Below are 12,200 nucleotides of genomic sequence, written 5' to 3'. Positions count from 1 at the left end.
CATTTGAGTAAAGAAATGTGTGCTTTTACCCATTTTATTATTGTGGGCTCTGATGAATACCAGCTCCACTTTCACCTTACCCCGTACCTTTGGGATTTTGTAAACCTTGATCACATCCTCTTCAACCTTCTCTCCACAGCAAAGAGTCTCCGCCTTTTTGGTAGTCTTTCCTTACAAGTTGTCTGCTCCATTCAGTTACTCACCTCGTGCCTTTCCCAACTGCATTAACCCCAGAGGGGAGCAGGGGTACCCAGAGTTGCATCTGAGCTGTGGGCTCACCTTTGTCAGCTTTCCATCGATCACTGGTGTGAGCACTGACAGGGCAGAGCATGAACAAGTGCTGCTGGCAAGATGGACCTGTTGGAGGTGGCAGTGGCTAAATTTCACTAAGTATCTTCTGAGCATGCACAGACTGGTTTTGTGCTTCGAAGGACATGTTTCCCCATTGTCCAACAACTGTGTCCTTGCCAAATTTCGGCCCGTGGCTCCTGAATATGTTCTAGTGAATGATATATCTTTTCATAGGGAAGGGTATTAAATATTTGTCAGACGCCGAACCAGCACATCCTAGTGCTGCCTTCCATCCTGATTAATCCCTGGACAGGCAATCATGATGGAAGACACCCATCTGAGCAGGTAAAGTCTAGCAGTGCTCAAAGACCCACAAAACAGGGTCATATGATGAAAACTGCCAGTCTGCCTTTGTAATAGGCTCTGCCAGGGGCCCTTTCTATAACCTCATAGATTTGTCTCCACCTTCTGATGCCTGAGACGAATGCATGGTTTTGTTCCCTGGCTCTGCCGCGCCCTCTGGATGAAACCCGACCCCTCCAGGTGGGAGAAGGGACAGGAGGGGGGTTATGGCTGAGCTAATGGTGTCCCTCAGCATCTATCTCCTGGGAGTTTCCCCCATCCTGCGGTTGCAGCAGACCCGTCAGCTCTCATGTGGGCAGGCTGGTAACTGAGCTTCCGTTGCTAAGCACTGGGTGCTGCATTTCTACTTCTGTATGTTTATGCAAATAACGGAGGAGAAAAGCTTATACTTTATCCAACTGACAGAGGAGTTGGCTGGCTTGCTCCCCAGTGCTGGCAGTGCTGCTTGGTAGGTGGCTGTCCCCAAGATGGTTGAAGTGGAAAGCATAAATCGAATTTTCAAAGTGCATCTAGAACAATTAGGCAGAAATGTGATGTGAATCCATCTCTGTTTCCACTGATCCAAAAATGATGACCTTTTGATTTTAGATAAATGGCTAGTGTGGCACTCAGCCAGGACTCAGTAGTGTTTTCTGAGATTGAATGTGACTCATTAAATCTTTTACACTGCAGTTAAACTTGCAAAAAAAAAAAAAAAAAAGACCTAGGTGGAAAAAACCTGCTTTGAACCTCAAACCTGCTTGAACTGCACCTGAATCTCAGAGCTGGAGGGATTTACATGCCTGAGTCCAGCTTACCAACATCCACCTGGTTTGAATAGTGAGGAGCACAGGTGACGTACTTACACAGGGAAATCCCTTGGTGCTCGTGTCTGTGCAAGCTCTGGGTGTGAGGGGCTACTTACCCTCTCTGTGCTGGAGGCTGGGATGAAGCAATGGCGTGAGACTGGGGATGTGTGTGGGACTCATCTAAGGGGAAGGGAGGCTGTATCACATGTTATTGTGGCTTTAGGCTAGAAATGGAGAAAAGGCTTCCTAGCAGTAGGTCCCATTTGGGGGAATGGCCCATAGTTCCATCCCTAGAGCCAGAAACAGAGGTTCCTGGTGCGTGCTGGGTAGCAGAATAGGCCTACTGGGGCTTGCTGGACCCAGAAGTAACTTGAGTAAGATTGCACAGGGTTGATATTTTTGTTTCCCTCAGCCTCTCACTGCAAACCAAGGCCTATGACTCAAAATGAACTTTGGAGGCAGAGTTGGTCCTGGGGAAGACTATGGAGGGCAAGGCCCTTGGTTTGCAGGCATAAATGGGCCCACAGTAGCCTGCATTAGGTAGCAGGAGAAATATTTCTCCCTGTAGGACAGTCAGCCATTCATTGGGATAGTTTCCTAATTTGCTGCCCAGGGCTCTTGTGGATCTAACAGTAACTCTATGTGAAAGATGCTTACAGCCCTGTTAAAGTGTGTGCTCGTTGACTGTGTGCACATGAAGTATACACAGACAGTGTGTTAAATACGATATAAAAGAGTGTGGGAAAGTGCTGTCCCATGTATTCTGCATGCAAATCTTTGAAATTACACCTGCAAGTAACCTGCGTGCTGCTGAGAGGTCTCAACTCAGTGCACTGTTCTCCAGCTTGTGGGTTTTTGCAGATTTTTCAGTGGAGGTGTGGATCTCCATCATTAAGTTACACTTACTTTTCTTAAGTACCTTTCAGAAGCCCTTGACAAGCATACTTTGGGCCCCCCCAAAGTCATAGACCGTAGTTTTAAAACCACTGGTCTTAATAGGCTATCTCTTTATGCAAGTATGACTGGATGTCCAGTGGATGACTTTAATTGCCCAGTAATGGATTAAGAGTTTGTAGGACCAAAAACCTGTAGGCCCAAAATGAATAGAAAAGAGAAATCCTTTAGGTTGACTGGAAAGACTGGAGCTGAGCATTACTTGGAGCTCTGTTTGAGTGCATGGGTGAAAGTAATGTTTGTAGAGCTTAGAAATATTTTCTCTTTCCCTCCAGAGAAGAGTATGTGCTGGCATTGAGTCAGGAGCACACTGCCCTCGGCTTGGGAAGCAGTAACCTTCAGCCTTAGCTGCCCTCTCTGCAGGGCTGTCTGGCGTGGGTTACTGACCTCTCGAGATGGCTGGCTGGCTGATTCGGAGTGGGTGCTGCCAGGCTGCAGACCATGGGCTTAGTTTTGCTCTGTCGTCCCTCTGTGTAACCCACTGAACTGTACCCAAGAACAGCATTTTGTCTTCACTCTCATGTAACATCTTCAATTACTATAACTAAGGGTTAACTTTGTCTCAACAAAAGTTAAGTGAAAACTCTTAATTTCTAGCTTAGACAGTACCTGTTTCCTTTGATCATTATATATTATTTGGATTTGTCACAGCACATTTTCTGTTTTGCAGTGCTTCAATGTTCCTACATTCAGAAACTATCTATTTATCCATACATTCATCCACAATTATTAATGGAAAATTATAAATTCAAAATTTCTGTAAGAGAAATGTCATGAACAAGAGAAAAATCTGAGAACATTTACACGCTTGAAATGAAATAATGGTATGTTAGGCTGCTATTTTCTCTCCACGAAAACCTCAGAACAGATGCGCTTCTAAAATGAGGATGAGGTGTTTGCTATAAATTAAATAGCACAATTTTATGGAAACAATTTTCTGTATTTTTGTTCTCAGAAATGTTTTTGTTACTTAGCACTCAATAGATCCAGTGTATTTGCCTCAAGACCTGGTATTTGTCCAATGGAGAATATGGAAACATCTGATTATCCTTGCACGTTTGATACTGAATGTCCAGGGCTTAAAAAATGCTGCAATTCATCCAGAGGAGCAGGCTGTGTGGATCCAATGCCAGAGGGTATGTTACTGATAAACTCAAGGCTGCTTCTAATAGAACTATGCTAAACTTTTCCCTCTGAGAGTGGGAGCGGGCAGGAAAACTGTTACCATAGCTCTTCATAAAACAAATATGGGAATCTGCCTTGGATCAATTCCAGCCTATTCAGCTTTGGTACTTGCACCCGTGAGTGCTGAACTGCGGGTGCTGCGGGTCCAGTGGACCTTGTTCAGGTTTTTCTCCTTTGCTGGCACTGCTGCCTGCAGCATATGGCAAAGGAGGCTGTAGCTGATGGCTGTACCTGGGCCCTTTGTATTTGCCAAGTTAAAGCTTGCTTTGGTTTCTCAGTGCCTTCCTATAGCTCTGTCGCTTTCTATAGCATCAGGCCTCAGATGACTTGGCTCTTTTATGTACACTTCAGGAAGAACATTCTGGTACAACGTGACAGTGCTTGTGAAAATGGATTTTAATGAATTAATCAGAGTGGATTCCCACCTTCTGAATCATTCACGCCTTTTGCACTCCATGGTATGTACAAACACAAATGCTCCCGTGTGTCGCTCATTGCGCCCACATTTCTGTTACTCAGTAACCATCACTTGCTTCATAGTCCTCTGTGCTGGGCATAACCTTGCCAGCCAGCCGTTCCCCCTTTGTTCTGCCAGATCGGGTTTTTTTGGCCCTAATTTATTCCTAGTTACTGAATGTCAGCTGCATCCTCAAATAGCTCAAGAAACATTGATTTGTCAGCTTCTTTAGTAAATTCTTCAGGTCTCTGCCAAGGGCAATTAAAAGACATTCTGAAATACAGGTTTTTTCCTGCTGAAGTGATGCTTGCTGCAGGTCTGTGTCAGTTCAGTTTTGGGTCTATGACCAAATGGGTCTGGATTTTGAGACCAGCAAAGTGCGATGCTTTCATATAAGGAGTTTTGAGTTGAACCTTTCAAGAGGCAAACCTCACCTATGGCACTGGGACCTACAAGTCAGGTGGACTCAGCAGCATCAGAAGTTTTGCTGTGAACCTTTGGGATTATGGCAGGGAACTGTGTCTGGGTCAAGGGCATTTTGTTGTTTTTCTTGCCACGAAGCAGGGCTGGGGGAGACAGCAGGGTGTTGCTTTTGCTGTAGGACTGAGGCTCTGCCTCATGCAGCTGCACTGGCAACAACACGTGCACAACCACGCGACAGTAGCACAGCGTGCCTCTCACTGTCCCTGACACAGCAGGTAGGAAGAGTCCAAGCCAACCAAGAAAAACACAGCCCTAGCAGAGGTGTGAGGCACGCTTCCCAAAAGGAAGGTCTGCAGGAAGGACTGGGCTACAAACTGAAGCTGTGCTCAGACAGGGGAGCTCGCTCTGCCCTCTCAGTGGCATTTAGGAAATGGATTGATGAACTAGGACAAAGATCCTCCAGGCCATAAACCTGAAGCATTTCCCTAGTACATATCACCATGCCATGGAGCAAATCAGCCTTGGATGTGGCCTTTGAAAGGTACCCAAGAGGGCAGGTCCCTATTTCACTCCATTTTTATTTTTACTCCTTCCCAGTTTCCAGCTGGGAGTGGACAAGTAGCAAAGGAAACCCTTCTCCCATTATCAGCTGGCACTGATAGGCGGAAGAATAGAAGGTAGCAGTAGCATGGGGATGTTGCATGATTTTACTTCTTCCTCCTACCTGAATTCACCATTCTCATATCCTAAAAAAAGTGAGAAACCCTGGTCCTGTCACTGTGTCGTAAAGAGTAGAGGGCAATCATTTACCAAGACTTTTATATCTTGATCTAAAGCAAGCTATGGCAAAGTGAAACACTCAAGAAATAGGAAATATAAACCGAAGCTTTGCAATGAGCTGCTACTAAGGCCCTATCTGCTCCACTGACTCATAATGCTCAGCCTACCACCACGTCCCTTCTCTCACTCCTGACTGGCAGTTGGGATGACTTGATTGGTCCTGGGATCTCTCTGTGGGTCTTAGTCCCAGCCTTCTTCCTCAGTATATTGCTTTTCTTCTTTTTCTTTCTATTCCCTTTGCCAGCAGTCTTTTTAGTTGCTTAAAGTAAGAAGCGTTGGACAGCTTTATTACAAATGAACTGTAATAGCATGTCTAATGTATATTCTGTCTCTTGAGATTTTGATGTTTAAGCATTACAAACCAAGAAGACTTTTCCCATATCTTCCTGTGTTGCATCCTCCTGCCTAAGCATTTGAGATCTGACATGCAGCTCCACACCTCCCTTAACTTGGCATTACTATACTGTAACTCTGTCTGTACTGTTGTGAAATGTGACACTAATAAGAAGACCTTATCTTGCAAAAATACAGAAATAAATGTTGCCACTTTGCTATGGTTTCGGAATTGGTGCTTTCTACACTCAGGTTATGATGTTAATCATTGCATAGGTTGTATCTCATCGGCATACAGCTGTACTGAGAAGGGATGAAATACCAAAGTGTTTGTTCCTGTTTTCCAGATTACTGGTGCGTTACAGCCCATGAATGCCTCTGTGTACCATATCCAGAGTAACCATGCAGAAGTATATGCTGGGACGGTGGCCTCTCAGGTTCTCCTTGGACTGCACCAGCCAGCTCCGCTAGCGGAGGTTTCTTCTTCTTTGAAGGACATTGTGAAGCGCGTGTATGAAGTGATTGACACAGAAGTGCAAGGTTAATTATTATAATTCTGCCACGGGGGGAAGCTTTTCCAGGGCATTTCATCCCTCTTCACTTGGAATTTTATCTATGTGACTACCAATTTTCTTTCAAAAATACAGTGCGGTGAATCTGTTAAAGTTTGCAAATATGGCCCTAACCTATCCATTATAGGATGGAGAGTTGTAGTTAGTTAATAATTATTTTGGATTGAATAGTTTGGAGGGGAATACTCCTGCTTCCTTAATTAAATTTATTTTCTCCTCATAGTGTAGCTGATCTTCACATGAAAAAGCAAAGGTGTTCAGATTTGTAGTGCAATCATTAGTTGTATTAAACAGGCTCTTAAAGTAAGTGTTTTCCTGGGAAGCAGATATACTCTGCTTTTATGTGTTACTTCCAGTAGCTTGCATGAAACAAGGAGTGTTTATAGTCTGTTAATTACTATAGCATATTATTACCTACTTTTAAAATGATAGGTAAATATTTAAATATATTTGGTTTAAATTATTTTAATCCACTTATTACTGTGTAGTGATCTGAACATTTTCACCCCTGAAATGCATCCATAAGGATTGTTTTCATCACTTATTCTGTGTTTACTTTTGAAAACTCAGTCCAACTTTCAGTGAAACCACTGGGTAGATCTCCTTTCCCCTGCTGCTGATGCCTCTTAGGTTTGGATGACACCCTGGAACTGTAAGCAAGAGCGGCCACTAACTGGCCTCTTATTCCAAAGAACTGGAGTAAAAAGTGATAGGGTTATAACTGAATGGGGGCAAGTTTTGGGAAAGAGCACCTTTCTGATTTCATTGCATATACATCCAGAATTGCTTCAGCAGTTACTGGAGATTTACCCTGAGTTTATCATATCCAGAGCCTGGTCTACACACATTGCAGATCAATCTCGGTGCTGCTATCAATACCTGTGCAAGGTGTGTTCTTCTTCTTAGATGTCAATGAATGTTCCTATGCTGAATTCAATGCTTGTCCTGAGAAAAACACTTGTGTAAATCTGGAGGGTTATTACAACTGCGACCCTCAGCATGAACATGCAGATGTCAGCCCTCACCAGCTGAGCACAAGAAAGGAAGGTAAGAAATGTAGGTCTTACCTTGGGAAATACTGAGAACACTTCTGCAGGACTTTGTGGTCTATTGTAGGAGTCACTTGCAGGGCAAAGATTTCTGGAGCATGTGGTGCCCCTTCTCCTCCTGTTGGGAGAAGATGCAACGTAAGCCAGCTGTTAGCTATTTCTGATTGAATTGCAGTGTATTTATTCCACAGTACCTGGCTGTTTCTCCTTTCTCACGCTTAGCTGTCCTCACTCACCTGCCAAAACCTCTTGCTTCAGACCCTGACTGCTTCTCAGAGCAAGCCACTGATTGTTAATACACCTCCCCAAACTCCTGGGGAAATATTATTAGTGGCATTATTTGTACACAAAGTCTCCTTCCTGGTTTGACTGTGTGACTGAAGCCGGGACTCAGCAGTTGTATAATCCTACCCTGAGCTGCTGCACTGTCACTGAGTCCTCTGCTGGAGGCAGCCAGAATTTGGCAATGGGTGACATAATACTTCGTGGTACCGGTTCAGCAAAATATAGAGGCATGTATTTACAGCCCACAGACATCAATGGGCCTGCTAATAGGATTAAGGATCGTGAGATAAATAAGTGCTTGCAGATTCAATGCTTTAGTTTAAAAACAATTTTACAATCCTTTACTCTCAAAAATTAAGCTAATGTATTACTTTATGCCTTTGTGATACGATAAGTTTATTTTCATTTCTATTTGTATTACTTCTATTGCTGCTTTTCAGCTGCAGGAAACATGAATGGTATTATTCTAGATTTGCTTTGTTAGGAATGCTTTAACTCTTTAATAATACTATTTTTCCCCTAGGCATGGCAGCAACTACTCCAAGTTCAGTGTTGGATCTCACTAACACTAGCAATAGCTCTCCATCTATAAGTAATTCAAGTCTTCTGTCCATGACTAACCAATCTACAGATGCTGGTTGCTGTAAGTAACCTTGGGTTTGAATGAATATTTTCTTGCTTTTAATTCAGCCACTCTTTGATCCCTTTGTCCTGGGGCTGTTTGGGTTACAGGAGGATGTTCATGGAAGCTGGTAATAGTTTTGAGTGAATCTCTACCTATGGAATGGAAAGAGGGGCTTCCCCAACAGGACATTTGGATCAGGATCTGTAGTGCTGTGACCACTGGAGAAGCCCCACTGTTATTCCCGTGGCTACTGAAGGGAACTGGGCTCCTAGAAGCGGAGGTGGCTGCGCTGGCTTCTTGAGCCACTTGTGTTTGGTGAACCATCCAAGTGCAGGTCTCATCACAGGGCTTGTGCTGGATAATCCTCCAGCGCAAGAAGCAAGGGCAGCAACACTCGCTTGCCCTGGACCCAGCTCACTGCATGTCCCAGGCTTGTCCTGGAACAAGGTATAGGAAGATCTGCTACTGACCACAGGAGCTCCTCCTGGCCACAGCCACTGGGATGCGGGTCTCTTGCTTTCAAGTCTGTGAAGATGTTGGTGGGGTACATGAGTAAGGGAGGTTGGCCACAGCTACTCTACACTGGAGTCAACCTTTGTGAATACTCTCCCTACTATACATGATAGCTGTCTGAGGGACTATGATGGGAACAAACCCCAGTAGATTTGTCTTAGTATGGGTGACTTCAGCCATTTCAGTCAAGAGTTACCACAATCCTTTCAGCAACATCCTGTTCTTGTGGGAGGAAATATCTTTAAGTAGTTTTTTGCCTAGTTCAGAAAGATGGGCTGGATATTCTTGATCTTCATCCACAACTGCTAATCCAAGCTGAAGCTAGAGGAATTAAACTGAAGTCCCTCTAGTGCAGGGGTGGTATGGCTTTGGGGGTGCTTGGCAGCCACCTGGCTCAGAGTCCTGGAAACAATTGTGTCCTATTGAAACAATTTAAGAAAAGAAACTTTTTTCTCAGGCTAACCATCAGCATGAAAGAATTGAAGTTGTGGCAGCATCATGCCATGGCCTCTAGGTTAGTGTGGGGGGGTGATGTTCATCTCACCTGGCCCTTGCTTTCTACAGGAGAGGTGTCTAGTCTGGGCTCTCTCTCTAGTTAGTGGAGACAGACAGGCTCTGCTGGAGGGCAATTCATCGTACCCAGTTTAGACACCTCCTCTTCCTTTAAGGAGAGGAATCATCTCTGAACGGTCCTGTCTTTTCCCATTGACATGACAATGATTGCACTGGACTTGAGTGGCATAAGTAGGTGAAATGCTGCCCACCGCTCTGCCCCCAGCCTCTCTAAGCTGGGGTCTGTGGGGTTTTTCCAGGCATAAGTGAAGGCAGCCTTTGCCTGAAGAGGTGCATTTTGATGATTAAAGTGACAAGAGACAAAGCAGGTGTCAATGCATGTAGAATACACAGATTCACTAGTCCAAACTTATTCCTGTTGCTTGAACCTGTAAATCACTCTCTGATTGTTAGTGTTACTAGAGATTCATCACAAATATGCATAATAAAAGGAAATAAAAAGAGTAAGCACCCAATTAATCACTTTAGTAGGATGGTTCATGGGTGAAGGGACCGGGTAGTGTGAGAGGGGCAGATTCTGTCCTGATGTAAGGTAAAGAGGAGTGTCCTCTGTTGATTGTCAGTGTGCTTGTCTATAATGGATTTAGAATAGTGCAATGCTTTAAAGATGAAATGTTGCTTTTTCTGTGATAACTCTTCCTGGGACTGCAATAGATCCCTCTGCAGTTAGAAACCACCGAATATTCAGCGTTACCAGCAACAGTTTTGAAATGTCCTGGCACATCACTTCTACTCTGAACCATACTTTCCAAGTCCAAGTGTTCAAGGGCAAAGAGATTGTACAAGACCTGAAGACAGAGGAAATGAAAATGGATGTGTCTCGACTGGAAGCAGGTGTGATGTATTCAGTAGAGATCAGCTATGAAACCTGTGGCAAAACCAGCATCTCCCATCAAAATGTTAAAACAGGTAAATAGGCACTTTAAAAAACACATATATTCTCTCTCTCTCTCTCTCTCTCTCTCTCTCTCTCTCTCTCTCTCTCTCCACTCACTTGCAGTTCAACAATGATGCATTTGGTCCTCCCTGAACTCCGTTCCCCACCTCCTTCTCTTTTCTCTCCTTTACCCCAGCATTTGTGCAACTCAGACTATCAAGCAGCAGAGCTCTGGCCTTAGTTGATAAAGCAGTGCTGGAGCTGACTCAGACTATTACAGATAGCAGGCTAAACTAGAATACTTTTTTTTTGTGTGTGCCCGGCACTACATTCTGCTGCCACCCATCTCCCATCAGGCCACTTTTTCCTGATTGATTGCTGTGGCCAGTAAGAAATCCAGTCAACTGGATTTATCAAGGGCTCAACTGAGCTAAGAAGAGTGCCCAGAGGAAGGCCAGATTCAGCTGAATATTTGTGAGTGACCAGGATTAAAGGGAATAGCAAGGCCTGTGTAAAGGAACTTGCAGAATACCTGCATAATTTTGCTCAATTAGCTAGTGATGCTAGCTCCCTGAGACCCTAGTGTGTTGATTAAACGTAATTTTGCTTTTCCTTTATTATGTCCTAAGCCTTCAGGCAGATAAAGAAATAAATCTCTCCCCATTTTCTTCAGAAAGCAGGCAGTGAACTATTTAATACTGGCCATGGTGAGAATGCTGCTATTTATGTTTATCTATAAGAGCCTTCCCTTTGATCAGTTGAGGGATGACTCAGTTTGGGTCGGAATGAAATTACTCCCTTTGTAGAGGGAAAGTAGGAGGTCTAGTGGTTAAGGAAACAGGGGGCTGAACTTCAGAGTATGAATTTGGAGCCCTTGAGAAAAAGAAAATTTTTCCGAAGATCAGTCCAAAGAGTAACAGCCTCAGATTGTTTATACAGGTTCAAGTGGTTGTAGATTCTTTGGCTCTTGGTTTTGGCTCACATGCTCTGTATGTTATCTGTCAGGGCTTACCAGACAGAGAAGTGGCATGTGCTATTTTTTGTTATTATTTTCAGTTTGAGGATATATTTACTATCCACAATACCAAGATGAGGAAAATTGTGACTGGTGGACCAGAGATGAGCTCACAGGCAATTCAACTCTGGATGTAACTCAAATGCAAGAGTTATGTAGGGTCAGATCCACAAGGATATGTGTATACCCAGTTTTCATGCAGTTGCAATTAGGCACCTAAACATCTTTATGGACCTGATGTAAGTGCATCTCCTCAATGTACAGAAAGCTTGTAGCAGAATATTTGCTTTATTTTCTCAGTTTAATACCAAAATCTCTTAACCTTCTCCCCTACTTCTCCCTTCGTCATCTGAGATTGTGGTCTGAGTACATGACTGAATCCTTTGCTTTTCTGCTTTGTCAGTGTTTTAATATTGTGTCCTACAGAGGCCAAGATATTTGGTATTACTATGAGGATTCTCAACTACAACTTTACTGATGATTTCCATAATGCCAGCAGCTCAGCATACGAAGAATTTTCAAGACTGTTACTTACAGAGGTAATGATAAAATATCTGTGGGTAAATATATTTTTCTAAAATTTAGAACTTCTTATTTAATGTGATAGAGAATTTTATGCCTGGCTGAAATACCCCTTGAAAATCATCATACTGTTTCCTGTGGCCTTTCTTTATAAATAAAACGAAATTCAACTGACTAGACAGATCAAGCCCTTGGCCTTATTAGCAATGGAGCCAATGAGAATTTTCCCCTACAGAAGAGTAAAAAAATGAAAAATGCAGGCATGCAACAGAGACTCCTCCTTTCCTTGTATCTTTAGTTTGGCAATAAACTCACACTGAATTGACTTGAGGCTTTTTAATGGGTTATTGAAATGACATTGCTGGCACTCGTTTCAGTGCTGTCTTAATAGGTGTCTGGCTGCTCTCAAAGCTCTTTCTTCTTTAAGTAGAAGTGACCGGGTCAGGCTTTCTTCTCCGGCCCCATTCATACATGTAGTCACTGTCCATGCTCAGGTGTAATCAGCCATAAACAAACTTGAGTCATAAGTCTATTA

At 43.6% G+C, this 12,200-nt stretch overlaps 1 protein-coding gene across 1 annotated transcript in view; it reads left to right on the top strand.

The window, feature by feature from the left end:
- The window catches only part of UMODL1 (uromodulin like 1), a 45,447-nt gene that overhangs the window by 4,318 nt on the left and 28,929 nt on the right, over positions 1–12,200 (top strand). Inside the window, exons 2-8 of the mRNA XM_086482224.1 lie at positions 3,371–3,532; positions 3,933–4,039; positions 5,982–6,174; positions 7,113–7,253; positions 8,064–8,183; positions 9,906–10,160; positions 11,570–11,682. Coding sequence (XP_086338350.1) covers positions 3,371–3,532; positions 3,933–4,039; positions 5,982–6,174; positions 7,113–7,253; positions 8,064–8,183; positions 9,906–10,160; positions 11,570–11,682 — 1,091 coding nt within the window. The remainder of the gene's footprint in view (positions 1–3,370; positions 3,533–3,932; positions 4,040–5,981; positions 6,175–7,112; positions 7,254–8,063; positions 8,184–9,905; positions 10,161–11,569; positions 11,683–12,200) is intronic.

Source organism: Leptosomus discolor, chromosome 1, assembly GCF_034619465.1.
Source record: "Leptosomus discolor isolate bLepDis1 chromosome 1, bLepDis1.hap2, whole genome shotgun sequence".
Classification (NCBI taxonomy): domain Eukaryota; kingdom Metazoa; phylum Chordata; class Aves; order Leptosomiformes; family Leptosomidae; genus Leptosomus; species Leptosomus discolor.
This window is presented reverse-complemented; position numbering and strand designations above follow the sequence as displayed.